The sequence below is a fragment of the Lampris incognitus genome, chromosome 6, assembly GCF_029633865.1.
Source record: "Lampris incognitus isolate fLamInc1 chromosome 6, fLamInc1.hap2, whole genome shotgun sequence".
Classification (NCBI taxonomy): Eukaryota; Metazoa; Chordata; class Actinopteri; order Lampriformes; family Lampridae; genus Lampris; species Lampris incognitus.
Genome location: NC_079216.1, coordinates 49,735,289 through 49,753,320, shown reverse-complemented (window position 1 = coordinate 49,753,320; position 18,032 = coordinate 49,735,289). Strand labels below are relative to the sequence as shown.

The 18,032-nt window shown below is 43.9% G+C and overlaps 1 protein-coding gene across 2 annotated transcripts in view; it reads left to right on the top strand.

Moving 5' to 3' along the window:
- Positions 1-18,032, top strand: part of bcar1 (BCAR1 scaffold protein, Cas family member) — a 117,817-nt gene that overhangs the window by 72,647 nt on the left and 27,138 nt on the right. For both annotated transcript variants that reach the window (XM_056281344.1, XM_056281345.1), the window contains exon 2: positions 12,809-13,546. In XM_056281344.1, the coding sequence (XP_056137319.1) occupies positions 12,809-13,546 (738 nt within the window). The remainder of the gene's footprint in view (positions 1-12,808; positions 13,547-18,032) is intronic.

Genomic DNA, 18,032 nt, shown 5'->3' with positions numbered 1-18,032 from the left:
AAAGGCCTTTGTAGACACTGCGTGATCAATAGCTTTTGAAGTTGTGTTGGTATTTGAGAACTGGTCTCAGTTATTCCAACATTTCAGGGAAAACTATAACACACTGTGCCTCAAACTGGCTACAACAATCATATATGAAGAATGTGATCAAATCATATCATTTAATGGAATCTGCTCTGAGCACAAATGTCTTAAATTATAAAGGAAATGTGGCAGTATATTCATTTCTAAGTAAATAGCACTACAGAAATAATATTCAGTCAGAGCATTCAGGTAGCGTGGCGGTCGAGTCTGTTGTCTACCAACACGGGGATCGCCGGTTCAAGTCCCCGTGTTGCCCCCTGCTTGGTCCGGCGTCCCTACAGACACAATTGGCCGTGTCTGCGGATGGGAAGCCGGACATGGGTATGTGTTCTGGTCGCTGCACTAGCGCCTCCTCTGGTCAGTCAGGGTGCCTGTTCAGGGAGGAGGGGGAACTGAGGGGAATAGCGTGATCTGCCCACGTGCTATGGCCCCCTGGCGAAACTCCTCACTGTCAGGTGAAAAGAAGCGGCTGGCGACTCCACATGTATCGGAGGAGGCATATGGTAGTCTGCAGCCCTCCCAGGACAGCTTGGAAGAGTGGGGTAATTGGCCGGATACAATCGGGGAGAAAAAGGGGAGGAGAAAAAAGTTATTAAAGGTCAATAATCGATTCTTAATTAAAAAAAACAAAAAAAAAAACAAGTGAGAGCCTTGGCTTGCAAAACTATCACTTTAACATGTATACTATGCAAGGTTTTCCCTCTGATCGAGGTCTAAAATGTATTTGAAAAATAAACTTGAAATCTGATTGTAAATGACCGTTAATGTAGCCCAGCATACTCCCAGTATCTATTACGTTTAACGTTTACTCATTTGTAAGGGTTTTTGTAAGTTTAAGTCATTAATAATGTCATTAGTTTATATAGTAAGGTTGACGCTCTTATTCTGAAAGGTGATGTCGCGCAGTGCCAAAATTCACGATTTTAATATTAAAACTGTAAAATTATAAAAACTTTAAAAAAGTTCAAGGTTAAAAAGACAAATCTATTTTGGATGATAATGAACATTGTAAGGCTACATTTTTCTAAGGTTTTGACAATGTAAAATATGATAAGGATTTTCTTTTATTTCTTTATAGCTCTTACGGTGTGTTCACTGAGCAAAGGGGACAAGGAAAGGAAAGGAATAAACCTCTGTGCCATCAGTGAAAGAGTCAGACCATCATTCAGCCGGGAGTGCTACACTGATGATTTCCTGTTCAGTTTGATGCTATTTCCTGTATCAGTGCACAAGCATTATTACTAGGTCTAGGACTTCAAGCCCAGGTCACTGCTTATAAAAGCACTGCACATGGATGGGCATATAGTGCAAAATATGGCGTAGGAGCAGTCTGTTTTACAGGCAAGGTAAGTATGCAATGCTTTGTAATTATTTACACACCTGAAGCCCTTTTCGCCCAGTATTACACTTAGGTCAGGTATCCAGTCCAAATAAAGGAACTGTGCTATTGTTAAAAAACCTGATGTGAAAGACAGAACCTGTGTGTACTTGCATAACGCTGCCAGTGGTGCTGTGTAACGACCCTCACAGCTGGTACGTTTCCCCTCCAGCTGAGCAGCTGGCCAGTGTGGACGTGGGCTACTCATATGCAGCATCCCTGGAGCCCAACATTTGTGCGTTACCTGCTTTGAATGGCCTCATGGTTATTCTATATACTCTGCTACTCTGCGGCTATTCTTCTTGCTCTTACACGAGTTTAGGCTGCAGACATGGTCTGACATTGACTCTACTGCTCCATAGTAGCGTGGTTGCTATTCCCCTAGCCGGGCGAGAGAACGTGTATGCCGTGGTGCCTGTAAGTGGAGGGAGTGCACTGGAGGCCCCGAGGTAACGGGTGGAGACGGGCTTCATGTTTTTGTTTTGATATAGACTCATAACTCGCGTGTGCCAGCGCGAAAGTGCAACCCGTACCCGTACTTCTCCTATGACCCCGCACGTGTTGTCGTTAAGCTTTGGAATTGGGGCAGTACCGTTTATATTGTAACGTGCATGGATAAGTAGACACGTTGGTCCTTGATCAATGGGTAGGGGCCTTTAGTCGACTGGTTAACGTTGTCGTTTGCGTAGTGGGAGATACGGGTTCGCGTCCTGGCTGCGGTGCCGGACTGCCCCCAGAATTCGCGATAACATATCCGTTTATTTACTCGGGTACCAATTTTCCTTTATCTTTTTTTTTTGCTAGAATTATCACTTTGGTCTTTTTTTCTAGTGGTTAGTATTGGGGCAGCGAGCAAAAGTTTTCGAAGTTTTAAACTTTTTTTATTTATTTTTTTTTATCATTCTGTAACACAATAGGGCTTAAATAACCCAACATTCTTGGGTTAGCATTTTGTCATTTAGAGCTTCTATTCAATTCCCGGTGTCTCAATCCGAAACATGAGTCACGAGAAACGACTCATTTCAACAAATAACTTTTAATAAACGATAAAGGAAACGAATTTCTTCAACTGCTACATGAGTCAGCAGAGAACACACCAATTTTAGCTCATTACTCCTAAACTTTAGCGACTTTGGGGGTTTGTTTTTGTCCTTAAAGCAGTAGTATTTAAGATTACTCTGTCCTTCGTTTGTTTAACTTTGCCTCTCTCTCTCTCTCTCTCTCTCTCTCTCTCTCTCTCTCTCTCTCTCTCTCTCTCTCTCTCTCTCTCAGTCTCACGCGTGCAGTGATCAGTGTTGGAATGTTTGGCAAGGGTTACCGTGACGTTGGGGCTTGTAAGGGGGTAGGGGGTGGTGGTAACCATGGCGATTTAAGGCTATAATTATGGGATAGCTGCGATTAGGTCGGTGATTTTCAGCCATCGCAGAGGAAGGCTTGTTAGCTGTTGGAAAGCAGAGAGGGTGCAGAGATTCAGCCGGCAACCTCTCCCTCCAGATGAGATGCCACATATGTGTTTTTATTTGTGACGCTCATCAACGGTGGATTGGATTTCATGTATTGCGGAACATCAAGCGTGACATCCAATTGTTCGCTTCCTTGGCGTCGCCGTGTTAACCTGAACGGCGCTCGCTGCATTCAGGGTGGGGCTATTTGGGAAGGCATCTCACTGACGAGCCACCTGCAGGTTCTGTCGGTCAACATGTTTTGTAACATCTTGGCCATGCCCACACGAGCAAAGCCGTAGCCCGAGGCTACACATTCTCCGCTCTTCGTTGTGCAGAAGTTAGTCACAGCCTGGAGCTGCGGTGTGTACTGCGAGTCCTCACCGGGCTCTCACACAGTCAGTACAGGTTTAGCTCGTCTGAAGAAATGGTTTGGCAGTCAGTATTGAAGGGCTGAAGATACGACTTTTAAAAGGCCTAACGGATCATTAAAAGACCGAATCTCACACTTGCCAACTTACTTTTTGCAGACTTTTTATGACGACTGAAAAATTGGGGGGTGACACACTTACCGACTACGCAAGACAGGGGGATCACACACCACCCAACTTAAAATACATAACTAAATAAATAAAATCACTTGCGACGGAACCAAACCGAACTCGGAGGAGAAGGTGCCGGTAGCGAAACAAACACAAGACCAGTTTCTTCCCTTCTCCACACGGTCACGATGGGGCTTAGTGTTAACGTTTTACAGGCACTTGTGCTGCTGCCACAATCCAATCAACTTTCCCTCCATTCGTGAGCTCCAGTCTACCCCTGCATGTCTGTCTGCCGATTTTTATTCCTATTTATCTTCTTTTTTTGTCTTGCTCTCAGTTCTCATTGACAGGATTCGTTCAGATATGTCTTTGATCGACACGCAATCCTCGATTTCGTGCAGATTCCTCTAACATGTTTACCATCGATGACTCGTCTGAAAGTAGATGGGGAGTCAAGAGGTTATTGTCTTCAGGCCTGGCTCGGTGCTGTGCAGAGTGGAGGGTTTTTCTCACACAGACTAGTGGTTATAGAGACTGGACCATCCCCACCATGTGTCCCAGGTCGTGACATAAACCAGCACCTGGTCACTCAACGTACAGTGTCCTGGAGAAGTGTGCCGGTTAAACGACTTAAGATTTAAGGTGTGGAAACTTGTAAAGAAGAGAGGGGGTACGTGTGTTACAGGGTATTAAAGGGGTACAGAAAAGTGCCAAGTAAAAAAAGTGAAAAGCGCTATATAAATATTATTATTATTATTATTGTTTATTCGTATTTGCTTGCTTTTAAGGTGATCTATGATGACTGCATTTGTGTACAGGTTTGTATGCATGTGTGTCTCACGGAGAACTCGCATTAGAGGTGACGTGTCAGCCAAGCTGTGTGCGTGCCTCCATGCGGGTGTGCATGTCTCTGCTTGTGTGCATTTACTGTGACACCTCTGGAATGTTAGGCAATATGAGAATTATGTGTTGGCGTGTGTAGGTTGGAGAGCGCTTGGATATGTTTGTGTGTGCATGTGTGAGAGAGAGAGATGGGCCCGAGCTCACTTTGGCCGATCCCCGGGATGCAAAACATACACATTTAGGCTCCGCTTTAATCCACGTCTACTTCATGAACAAAAATGTAGATAATGTATTTGCAGACAATGGAGTGTCGGGGTAAGAAGTGAATTAGTTGTCGGTGATTAGTTTCGAACCCGACCTTTTGAAGCTGCTCTATTCCAATAGAGAGAATAAGTGGACCAGTCTGCAGTTTTTCCTCTCATGTACGTTTAATAAAAAAGACGACATGAAAAAAAGAAAGAAAAAAGAAGCTTCAAAAGCGAAAGCTGTCTTTCTCATCAGTGGGGGAATAATGAGAAAATGGTCTAATAATATCCCTCTTTGAGTTGTTTTTTCTGTGTCTGTGGGTTCACGTGTTTGTTTTTGCACATGTGCCATCTTTCCACACTCGTCCCCCAGTACTTGCAAATAAAGCAGAATTACCAAAAAAAGAAGCTTTAAACAGACGACTGTAGCTGGCTTTTTCACTGGAGAGCGAGGGGTGTCACATCAATCTCACACACACACACAGTCACAGTCTGTGTGTGTGTGTGTGTGTGTGTGTGTGCGTGTGTGCGTGTTTGTGACTGTAGTGTCTTATGCAGTGCGTTTGTACAACCGGTGTGAGTCAATGTTTTGCCCGCCTGCTACAGTGTCACACTAAAACAGTGGATTAACCTCAGGCTTGAAGAGACCTTTTACGTGTAAACAGGATTATTTAATAAAAGTTTTCAGGGAGAGAAACCTTGGCTATATATGTTGGGGAGGCACCCATGGTGTAAACACATCAACAGAAACGAAGACGCATGGCCATGCTGGCAGAAAGACAGACAGACAGGAGACAGACAGATCCAGGGGTAGGGCAGACAGACGGATATTCACCAAGGTTTTGCTGTATTGTTTGTTTCCTAGCCTCTGTAGGACACCGGCATAAAGACTCCTCGCTGTCACTGTGACTCACTGGAAACGCCTTGTTTTAGACAAGGAGGGATAGGTGATGGACACACACACACACACACACACACACACACACACACACACACACACACACACACACACACACACACAGATCAGAGGTGAAAAGAACAGAAAGAAGACAAAAGAGAGAAAGCACTGGATTGTCTTCCCAGAGATGAGTTGTGACTGGTTTGTAAGGTAGGAAAGATGGAGAGAGGGAGGGGAAAGAGGAGCCTGTAAAGTGCTTTTTTCTTCTTGCTCTCTGGACCTTTCGCTGAAAGAGCACACACACACACACACACACACACACATGCACCCATTTCATAGGCCAATATTTGTCCCTCTGGGTCAAATAGAAGGCAAGAGACAAAGGACACCAACCTCTTCCCCTTTCACCAACACACATGTGCACACACACACATGTGCACACACACACACACACACACACACACAGTTGAGGGACCTGTCTATACTGAGCGCACTCTACCAGCTGTTCACATTATTTCCTGCTCAGTGGCCGTGGAAATGAACATTTCTCATCCTCTCACTTCCTCTCTCTCTCTCCTGCTCTCCCTGTGTCTCTCGCCCTGCCCCCCTCATGCTCCCTCGCTCCATCTCTCACACTCTGGGTCCCTCTTTGTCTCTGGCTTTCGTCCATCTTTCACTCTCGCTCTCCCCTCCCCTTATATGAAGGGAGAGACTCTTGACAGTCGTCTCTCACCTGCCCCGGGTGCAGACTGGGGGAAGGTAGCAGGGCGAGCTATTTCTGTACATTATCGTAAGATTAAGGTCTTTTATAAAGTTCATCGCATGCGGGCATAAAGCTTTTCTGTTCCCGCTGTGTTTGTTAAAGTCATTACAGTTAAGAAGGCTGATTAGCACCAATTAAGACAATTTGCAGACTGATGTTTATCATAGCACACTGAGTGTTGAAGACAGAAAGGGGAACGGCTACAAATCTCGTTGCACAATGCAATGGAAAATAATCACCGGCCCTGTTTGACTTCACAATAGATAATGTTTCATTTCTTGGTAACTGCTTTTCCCCTCCGTTTCAGATAACAATACGAGTATTTTACTGATCAATCACTTCCGGTCCTGCGCCGCAACCTTTTAAACGCTGATCCATTAACCGTTCTTCTCTTTTCTGTTCTTATTGTTTGTTTCACCTGACTTTGTTCCCCGTAGAGTCTAATAAAGTCCTGGCGTCCATCAGCTGTGGCTGGTAATCCAGGCAGCAGTTGCAGAGGTGGTAACGTGTTGTTCAGGGCAGTTGCTGAAGCGTGCATGGGCTGGCTTAACACGGCGGGGTGATATTCAGTTTGACTCTGATTTCATTTTTCCAGCTCCAACAATCAGTCTAAACAATCATGGAGGAATTACTGTTTCCTCGCTGTGCTTCTCCATGCAGGATGTTAAGCAGAGAAATAGGCAATTTGTAATTTTGCGTGAACTCGTTGGCCCCTCTACGTTTTGAATCCAGATTTGTCCAAAAATACGTAACGGAGTTATAGAATTAGAGTAAGAACCAAATTCTGTTTGGTTTTTGTTTGTTTTTTTGTGTTAGCTGGGCAAATTAGCACATACAAGGAATTTGAGTTGCAGTGTAAGGATTTAACTTGATGTTATAAAGTGGGGCACAGTATCTATGTTGAGTAAGCATGAGAAGTAAACAAACTTAGGGAATAATAGGCTGGCTCTGTACAAAAAGACAATATAGCTGTTCCAAAAGTAGGGTAAAATATGCAAATACTGGTGTTTGTATTAGCCACAGCAGAGATGCACCGATTGCAATTTTCTTGGCCGATTCGGAGTTCTGATTTTGAAAAAGTCTGACCTGCCGGTTCCGATTTTTTTCTTCTTCTAAGAGCTATAATTGACAGCATACACAAAAAATTTTTTGTAGCTATTCTTTAATGGGAAATTTTAACTGTTTGTTCATAATGTAACCGGTTATTTTCTTGCCCGTTGCGGGATTCGATACGGGGTGTACTGCACCACAAGGCGACATCACTAACCGCTCGGCTAAAGGGTCAGACCCGTTAGTTAGGGACTAACGTGTCGTATTAGTAGTTTACAGTCGTCACCCTCTCCCGGAAGCGCGCCCTCGCGCTTTGTTATTCCCGCGCTCCGAAGAGACTTCTGAGGATCTGCACACTTCCGGATCCCACTGCTGCCACCAATGTAACCGGTTGTTTTCTTGCCCGTTGCGGGATTCGATACGGGGTGTACTGCACCACAAGGCGACGTCACTAACCCCTCGGCTAAAGGGTCAGACCCATTAGCTAGGGGCTAACGTGTCTTATTAGTAGTTTACAATTATAAACATTGACTATTAAATAACTTACATTTTCTCCAAAACTGCACGGGTTACAGGACCTTCTCTCAATCTCACTCAAACAAATCCCAAAATGACAAAGTGCTCCAGGTTATGGGACAGAGCTTTGTTATACAAATGAAATACAACTGAAAATGAATTGCGGTATGTCCCACTTTATCTAACATGTTTTACTTTCCCAAAGTAAACGTTGTGTGTGTGTGTGTGTGCGAGAGACGGTACTGTCTGTGCCGCTGTGTGCGACGTGAACCATTGTGCGGTGCATATATGTAAATGTGACCGGCACAGAATCGGATATACTGAGACTGACTGGTCGGTCGTGGCCGATCAAGCTGAAAATTGGCCAATTTCGGGCACCAGCTGATCAATCGGTGCACTTCTGATTCAAAGATAGGAGTAATTAATGATGTACTGGTAAAAAAACAACAACAAATAACTGGAAAATATACAGGCCTGGCCTGAGTAGTAAACTTTAAACACAGTATGAATACAAATACTAAATTCGAATCATACATCTATACATCTAATTACAAGTTGAATGTGTATAAATGCGACGCAATAGGGTATCCATCCACGGTGCTACTTTGGAAAACCATTTCTGAGCATGAGTGGACGTGCACTGCCCTGCATGGGACAGCAGAGCTGCGGTTAAAGAGTTGTGCATTAACTTGGCCAGCTATAAGAAACAGCGCTGATGCAAATGGCATCATATGTCTCGTGCACTGCGAACCAAACACATGGCGAAGCTCTCTGTCCACCTCTGCTCTCTCACATGCTGCCTGCCCTTCTCTGGAGGAGCTACGAGATACTGGAGGTTAATGGGTTGCCGTGGTTATCGGGGTTACCCGTATTCGTTTCAACGGCGTATTTAGATCCTAAATCCTGCTGTGAATGCCAGGATGAACGCACTGCGGGGAGCTGCCACTGTCAAAGTAATGCCGGTCAGGAGCAGGGTGGCGGTTCACTCTCATTCCGTCTGACAGCCCCAAGCAGCGCTTAACATTGGATATCATTCATCGCACACACACACACACACACACACACACACACACACACACACACACACACGCATGGCTGAGTATTAATACCAGCAAAATGCGTGTGTTATCTAGTGCAATGTAGGCCAGCGCTGCTTTTCTTTTATGTATAAAAGCCCTCGTTATCTTAAAGTCTGCAGCTTTGATCTTCTGGCAAATAATTAATGATTACAGATCAAGTCAAGCGAGGGCTGCGTGTAGCACCCGACGAAGTGAGGTCTCTGTTCTACCAGTCTCATTACCACCAAGTTAGAGGAGCGTTTTACACCACTGATGCCGCGATGCGTGTTTACACGTGCTGTCAGGCATCAGTTTAAATATATGACCTCTGCCAGCACTGCCGTGAGCGGGTTTGCTGTAATTGTATTTGTAGTACAGTCCTCCTTGGTAAACTAATCCAAAGTCAGTTTTGACTATGTTTTGGCTCAAGCGTACCCTTTCAATGCCTGACCCATGTGTATCATCAGTATTAAAGGGCGATCTCACCAAAACGGACCTTGCTTCACTATGTGCTTCTGCCCCCTCTCTCTACGGAGTAAACATTACTTACGTAGCACAAATGAATTGTCTTATCATAGGTTAACCATGTGACCATTACCTTTGGTGGTTCATGGTGCTGGCAGGGTTTTCTGAGGAATGGGTGTAGCATCAGTGCTATAATTGAACACACTGACTCTTTACATGTGCTGTCATGTACCTATGTGAGCAATGCCACATTGCCGCTGTGATTGGTCAGGGAGGGTAAAGAGTCTTTGTATGGGCATGAAATGTCGGAATGCGCAAATGGGCTATTGGCAGGGCTGGGATCAGGCTAACTACACTCATGTCCTCCATTCAAGTCCTGTTCCCCTCATTTGATGCCTATGTCAATGTCTGAAAGAGTATATAGGAAGGAAATTTGAATTGGAAACTTGAAAAGGTAGGGAGAAACAAACTGTGTGTGTGCGTGTGTGTGTGTGTGTGCGTGCGTGCGTGTGTGTTCAGTGTTTGTGTGTTCATGTGTTCGTATTCGTGCAAATAAGAGAATGAGACATACTAGATAGAGGGCAGAGGAGACAGGACGGACAGTAAGAGGGAGAGAGAGAGACTGTGAGAATATAGCCAAGGAGGATTCTAGAAGCTTTGGAATGAGTCATTGAGTTGTCATCCAATCAGAGTGGCACGTGAATCATTGCTCTAGCACTTCCTGTTTCTCTGGCTGTTCAGGGACAAAACAGGAACATGTCTGTGTTCTGTGTCACTTGTGCGTGTGTGTGTGTGTGTGTGCGTGTGTGTGTGTGTGTGTGTGCGCATACTTTTGTGCATATGATGTGAATGTTCAACCTCTGGATATTTTTTTTTATGCATCGTCAGTTAGCAACGTCGTCAGAGAGGGAGGGAGGGAGATTGAGAGGGAGGAGGGCGTACAACGTTTGAGGCTGTCAAAGGATTCTTTCTCTCCTAGTGGGAGAAGTTAATTGGTTCGTCACTACAAGCAAGGCAAAAAAAAAGTAACAAAGAAATAAAGAGAGAGTGGAAGAATTAGAAACAGAAAAGCCTTTGTATGGTAAACTTGTATTAAAGATTCAGACCATGATCTTATCTGTGAGGCATTACAAGGAACAGAGACTTCTATGGTGAAAATCAACACCAGACACTTGCCAAGTGTGGGTATGGTTGCAAGTTTTACCTACCCTCTTTTATTACTGGGCTACAACAGTTGTGTGTGTGTGTGTGTGTGTGTGTGTGTGTGTGTGCGTGTGTGTGTGCGTGCGTGCGTGCGCGTGTGTGCATGTGATGCGCTCGATGCTGAAGTGTGTGTAGGCGTTCTTGTTCTCATATGTGATATAGGGCTGTGCGATATCTCATATCCCATTATAGGTCATTTCATATCCAGATAAATGATACATAGTATCACGATGTAGGACATTTTCTGTTAATTATGATAATAATAATCTGCAAAGTAGGATCTTCTAGTCTGCATCAGACTTTTCATACCCAAACCATGTCCGTGCAACAGAAGTAGCTCCTCCTTTAGGTACAAGCTCCTTGTTTTGTCTTGGCTGGTCGGAGTCCTCCTCCTCCTGTTCAGAATTACCCCGTTCTGTGTCACGTTCACGCTCCTCCGTGTTTGTTTGTGTTGCCTTCATTCATGCAAATTTCCTGCCTGCATCCGTGTCGTGCAAAAGAGCACAAAGCGTCATCCAAATGATGAAAAGTATCGCCATAAAGAGTGTGCTTTGTAAAACAATGAAATAAACGGTAGAGCATAATATGAAACGATATAGACGTTTTTCTGTCGTCGCACAGTGTATATCGTCATATCGCAAAGCCCTAATGTGATAGTGAGAACTGGGGAGTTGGTCTGCATGGTAGCGTGATGGACTGCATTCATTTCCCCACTGAAGTTTGGAGATCGAGAGAGTGCAATAGAAGCATCACATTTATGTCTCTCTCTCTGTCTCTCTCTCACACACACACACACACACACACACACACACACACACACACACACACACACACACACACACACACACACACACACACACACACATACAGTAGTGTTGGCGGGCTGTACCTCTGGATGTGGTAGCTACTGTACCATAGATGGGGAGAGAGACTCGAGTCATAAAGAGAGAAACGGGGGGGGGGGGATGTCAAAGGGCGAGGGTGATTTGATGTGGACAGAGGAAGATAAAAACTAAATCCACATGTGGAAAAGAGCAATTGTGACAATTTAATGAGAGATTAGATGGAATGACCTCAGGCATTATGTCATGGTTGACTCTCCCCTCTTATTTCCCCCCCTCTCCCTCTGTCTTTGTCTCTCCCAAAACGTGAACATGTCATACATGCAATAAAAGCAGAGTAATACTCACCTAAATCTGGTAATAAAATGTTCACAAATAACATGTCACGAATTCAGACAGAACACTGATACGTGCTGGCAGGTGTGGGACATGGCAAAGTAAGGGAGGAAGAGAGGGATGATGACAAATATTGGTTTAGTTTTAAAGAGAGAGAGGGGAGGGTGTTAGTGTTTGCATGCTGTATTTCCACGTAGACCGAGCAACTGTGTGCATGTGCTTGTGCGTCGCCTATTATGTTTGTGTGATATGAGTTATGGTTATCTCATTCTCCTTAGGACGTCAAACATGTGATCATTAACCAGTCGAATAAAGGGTCAGACCCTTTATTTGACTGGTTAACGTAGTCGCCCCTGGTGCAGGAGACCTGGTTTGCGTCCCGGCTGCGGTGGTTCCCGACTGCCCCCTGAACAAGTGAGAGCTATGGACAGCACAAGGGTGGTGTCCATAGTTCTCACTTGTTCCCTGCAACAGAACATTTTCTAGAAGTCAACAGCGGATGTAATTGCTTTCCCATTGGGATATAGAGTTAGAAGTATTGGGAATATACGATAAATGTACAAAGTTCTTGTGTGTTTGATTTGCCTAAAAAATATATCAGATTTCTCATTGACAAGATGAATGTCAGGAAAGAAATAAGAGAAGTCAAGGTAAGCATCTGGTGGTGGTTTACATCGTAGGCCTCAACATAAAACCATTTTAAAACGATGGAAACAGCATAAAAAAAGACTAATATTAGCTCAAATTCCCCAGCAATCGTTCTGAAATTCATATCTAAAAGCCTAGCATTTGTAATAATAAGTCCAGAAGAGACTGATCCACAGGGTATTTTGATGATGATTCCCCCCAATATTGATTTTTTTTTCCTTTTTTTAAAAAGTAGATTATTTAGTCCGTGCGTACAAGGGACCTAACAGCTAAAGAGTTTGGGGCCGCACCCTTTAAGCCCATAATTTACATAATAGATCATAATCTGAAATATGTTTCAGTAATAACCTTTTTTTCTAATGATGATGATGTTTTTTGTGAATCTTTGTTATAATTTTTTGGTAAGGGCAACATTGTAGGCAAGAAGTTACATGAGCTGTAAAAAGTATATTTGAAGTACACATACTTATTTTGTCTATTTCTCTCCCCTTCCAGAATGTGCTGGCCAAAGCATTATATGACAATGTGGCCGAATCGCCAGATGAGCTCTCCTTCCGCAAGGGGGACATCATGACAGTGTTGGAGCGAGATACGCAGGGATTGGATGGCTGGTGGCTCTGCTCACTCCACGGTCGCCAAGGCATCGTCCCCGGCAACCGTCTCAAGATACTCATTGGCATGTATGATAGCAAACAACAGCAACAGGTGCCGTCCTCTTCTACACAAGCCACGCCTACTTCACAGACGAGAACCGCTCCTCAGAGTGCCTACTCCAAGCCCCTACCTTCAGCTTCCTCTTCCGCGGTTGTAACCTCCTCTACCGGGTTTGCAAACAAACCCCTGCCCTCATCGCAGTACACGTCGATGCATCCAGCCTATTCCACCCCCAGCCTGGCACAGCCCAATCCTGATAGTATTTACATGATGCCCCCTTCCCACGGTCCAAAACCTAGCCCACAAAGTCTCTATCAAGTCCCCTCTGGCCCCACTGGAGCCCCTCCACTCTCTCAGCCTGGACCCCCCAGCAAGGCACCAATTCTAGCCAAAAAACAGTTTCACCTCCCCGGGCAAGATATCTACCAAGTCCCCCCCTCCATAGGCCCTGGGCCAAACCAGGGGCTTACTCCAGGAGCGCCTGCAACTGAGGGCCAAGGTGCTGGGCAGGATATGTACCAGGTACCTCCGTCCCTGGAAAAAAGAAGTTGGGAAGGAAGCAGCAAGCCTCTGGGCAAGGTAAGGTAGCATGAAAGAAAGAAAATAGAGGATGGCAGGGGCAAAGAGAGAACTCTTTAGCTATAAACACAATCTGATGTTTACCACCCTTGTGCTGTCCGAATAGGATGGTCCATTTTTGTTGAAACTAGGCTTGGCTGTTAGAAGGGAGGGTTTGTGGGTAAGAAAATAGCTCTCCCAGTCACATTGTGATATTTTGTCAAACGAGGTACACAATGCCCCTAACACCTGTTTTGACACTTTTAATCCGCCTTCCTCAGTACACACTCAGTACTTATCAAATTTACACTTGACTCTGAGCTTACACTTGGGCGTAAGATGTGGTTACACATACAGACACATAAAATCTCATGTAGTTATTTACGATTTCACCATCAGTCTCAGTATTGATAGACCAGTGGTACCAATGACGTGAAATAGACCACTCAGCAATTCAAAAACTGATGAAATCAAGAGAAAGGAAGGTGATGGAGGTAAATAAAGGAGAACCAGCCTGTGATGTGCTGAGTGAGAAGGATGTCGGAAGACAGATAGAAGACAAAGAGAGGGTTAGATGAATGAGAGAGAGAGAGAAAAGAAAGATAAGAAAAACACAGAAGTTGGTTCTGAGGTGTGTGTATGCGCATGCGTGCACCCAGATAGAAGTGCACGCATCGATGAAATACATAATAGTGATATTAATAATTGAGCTTTGATCTTATGTTTGGGTGAGTAAGCATTTTACAGTGGCAGCAGGTGACAGGCGTGTGTGTGTGTGTGTGTGTGTGTGTGTGTGTGTGTGTGTGTGTGTGTGTGTGTGTGTGTGTGTGTGTGTGTGTGTGTGTTCAGTAAGGCCCTCAAGCCTTACTGTGATGCACTGAGCCATATGTGTGGGCAGAACTGTTAACTGGAGTGTGATGGTTGTGTGTGTGTGTGTGTGTGTGTGTGTGTGTGTGTGTGTGTGTGTGTGTGTGTCTACTGTAGCGTGTTGATGGTGATGATGATGATAGTATTGGGTACAGCTGCGCCCTTCCCCTGCCCCCTATTTTTTTACCCCATTACTTCATCTTTGTTCTTTCTTCCTTTCTCACATCTCTGTCTCCCCAAACTCCACTGCTCCTGTGAAGAAATGGTTTACCATAGATTTCCATGTACCAGTCTGGTATTGCATCCACAGTCTTCTGCCATTGCTTGTTAAAAAGAGCAAGTAGACACTTTTAAAATGGCCTTCTTTGTCATTACATGGGTGTTAAAGAAATAGTCGATCATCTTTTCTCAGTTCTCGAAAAGCTGAACTTGGTGACGTTTTCTTTACAGGGAACTGAAAAGTAGACATCTGAATTGAAACAAAAATTGATAATGGTAAATGGTTTTGAATTATGCAAATTTGGTTTTCAGTATCCATAATTTTTCTGTTTATTCAGCTGTCCCATGGTCAGTAACACAAATGATTATGGATGGATCCATAGCCAACTCGAGAGAAAGTTAGCTGAATCATATTATTGTATTTCGATATTGAATTTGACTTGTATTCATCATCATCATACTTCCCAATTTAAATGTTTGAATTAAGTTCAAGTTCTCTATTGTCACTTCCATAGTATACACTCATGCATACGTGGGAGCAAAATATTGTTCTGCACAGTGCGACATATACAACAGATGAGACAACACTAAAAGTCACCAAAAAAAATCACCAAAAGAAACAGATATATAATCAATAAAAAAAAGAAAAAAGATAATAATAACAGATTATAAATATAGTAATTTGGACAGTAAACACAATTACAGAATATGGTCTGAGAAATGTAATCAAAAAGTGTTGTGCAAAAATCAGTTCCAGAGAAAGAAATTGGCTGGTGCAGTTCAACATATGAATGGGTTCAGTTCAGTTCAATAGTGTGTGTATGTGTGTGTGTGTGGGGGGGGGGGTAGGATCCTGTGAGTGTTCAGAGTCCTGATGTCTTGGGGAAGAAGCTGTTACATAGTCTGACAGACGTGGCACGGATGCTGTGGATCATCCTCCCAGATGTTACAGGTGCAAAGAGATGGTGAGAGGGGCGTGAGGGGTCAGCTCTGCAATGTTGGAGGTCTTTCAGACACATTGGGCTTTTAGATGTCAGCCATGGGGAAGGAGACGCTTATGTGATCCTTTCCATATTTTTCACTATTCTCTGCAGGGGCCTGCAGTCTGAGACTTTGCAGTTCCCGTACCAGGCAGTGATACAGTTCGTCAGAATGCTCTTGGTGGTGTGTCTGTAGAATGTGGTCCTGATGGGGGGGGGGTTGCCTTGCCTTCCTCGGTCTCCGCTGGAAGTGTGGGCATTGCTGGGTCTTCTTGGTGAGGGCCTTGGTGTTGGTGGACCAGATCAGGTTGTCCTCAATGTGAACTCCCAGGGACTGACTATACTACTGACTCTCTTGACGGCAGTGCCATTGATGGTCAACGAGGGGCACTACTCACTGTGGCCTCTTCTGAAGCCAGTAACCATCTCCTTAGTCTTCCCCACTTTTAATGAGAGGTTATTGTAATTGCACCATGTACCCAGTTGCTCCAGAATTTGATGGTTTGGAATTGAATTTAGTCTCCACTGCGTACTTTGTTTCTTCATCGTCCCTATATGCTGTCACTGACCATGCAGACAGCCATAGCCTACGTGTAGCTACACTACACATCTATGCAAAGACTGGCTGCTCCTTCACCATATCGTCCAAATATGTGCCTGTCCCCAGGAGATCTATGTTTCAGCTTGAATATTTATAAGGAGTGAAATGAGCTCAAGCTTAAGGCGGCGAAGCTATTTTTGACACAGAAAAAAATACTTCGAGCTGAATACAGAGGGCACAAAAAAAGTGGAAAATCAGCAGATTAGAAGTTCATCCATCCACCATATCTTTACACTTATTTAGAGGATTTTAGGCTAGATAAGGGTAAAAATCTGAAAGTTTCCCTTTGATTTGCATAGCTAATGTGATTTAGCAGGGATAATAGTAATTGTGTGCCACATATTATGTGCAGAAAGCATGTGTTTACCAGACATCAGTTCAGACAGGTTTGTGTCTTTTCTCTTCATTTTTATGCTATTTTGCACTTTGAGCTATTCTGTTGTCTTCATGTGAGTGTGTGCTGAAACTGATGTACTGCTGCCACTCTTGGCCAGGTCTCTCTTGTAAAAGAGATTTTAATCTCAATGGGACTAACCTGGTTAAATAAAGGCAAAAAAAAAGAAAGACTAGGGCTGGGCAATATACCGATATTATATCAATATCATGATATGAGACTAGATGTCATCTGGGATTTTGGATATCATAATATCGTGATATGGCATAAATATTGTCATTTCCTGATTTTAATGGCTGCATTACAGTGATCTCTTTTAACAGTTTCCATTTCCATTTTGGTTCGAGTAGAATTGACCAATCACATTTGAGTAGGCAGTGATTTGTACAGGGAAGTGCTTTGGTTGCATGTTGGTAACAGTCTATGTGGGGAGCGAAAGAGGACGGAACGCAATGGCGAAACGTCATCTGGACCCACAAAAAGTATCGATGTTTGTATATTTTGTGGAGAAACGTTCGACTCATGTTGACTACTTCTGAAACAATCCGGTCATAGTCGTCGTCGCTCAACTCCAACTCCATTCTCGCCTCTCAGGTTGCTAATCCGATCATAAACAATGACGGGCACATGGAAGAGGAAGTCTTCATAGGAAACGGAAGCCAGCAGCCAGCAGCTACACCGGAAGCCCCGAAATATTAGCCATTGTCCCCAGAGGCTAAATCGTCATCAGAAGACTTAGCCTCTGGGTTCTGAGATTGACATTAAGTGTAGTCAAGTCAATTTTATTTGTATAGCCCAATATCACAAATTACAAATTTGCCTCAAGGGGCTTTACAGCAACACAACATCCTGTCCTTAGACCCTCTCATCGGATAAGGAACAACTCCCTTAAAAAACCTTTGACAGGGAGAAACCTCAGGGAGAGCAAGAGGAGGGATCTCTCCCATGACGGACAACGTGCAATGGATGTTGTGTTTACACAATTTACAGAATATAGCATTGACAGAGGATAACAGAACTGTAAAATTTATGAAGAATATGATGCGCAGGATGCCAAGCAGTGTCCAGATGCCACCGGAACAGCCCAGGACCCAAGCCACACGACCAGCATCATCATGTTAAAAAAAAAATACAGCAGAGTAATATAATTTTCTTAATATACCAAACTGTTCTAGCTATTCTATTATTTGCTTTTACGCACTTAGTTATTGTATAGGCATGATTGATGATTATTTGTCAAAAATCTGATGGCGTAAATTTTTGTCAAAGCACCGACAGTCATCCCCACAATATCGTCACACTATCAGTATCGAGGTATTTGGTCCGAAATATCATGATTATTTAATTTTGTCCATATTGCCCAGATATTGCAGCTGTAATAGCAAGAAGGAAAAGTCATCAAAACCAGAAAAAAATGTTGCAAATGGTCCTTAGTCTTATATCGAT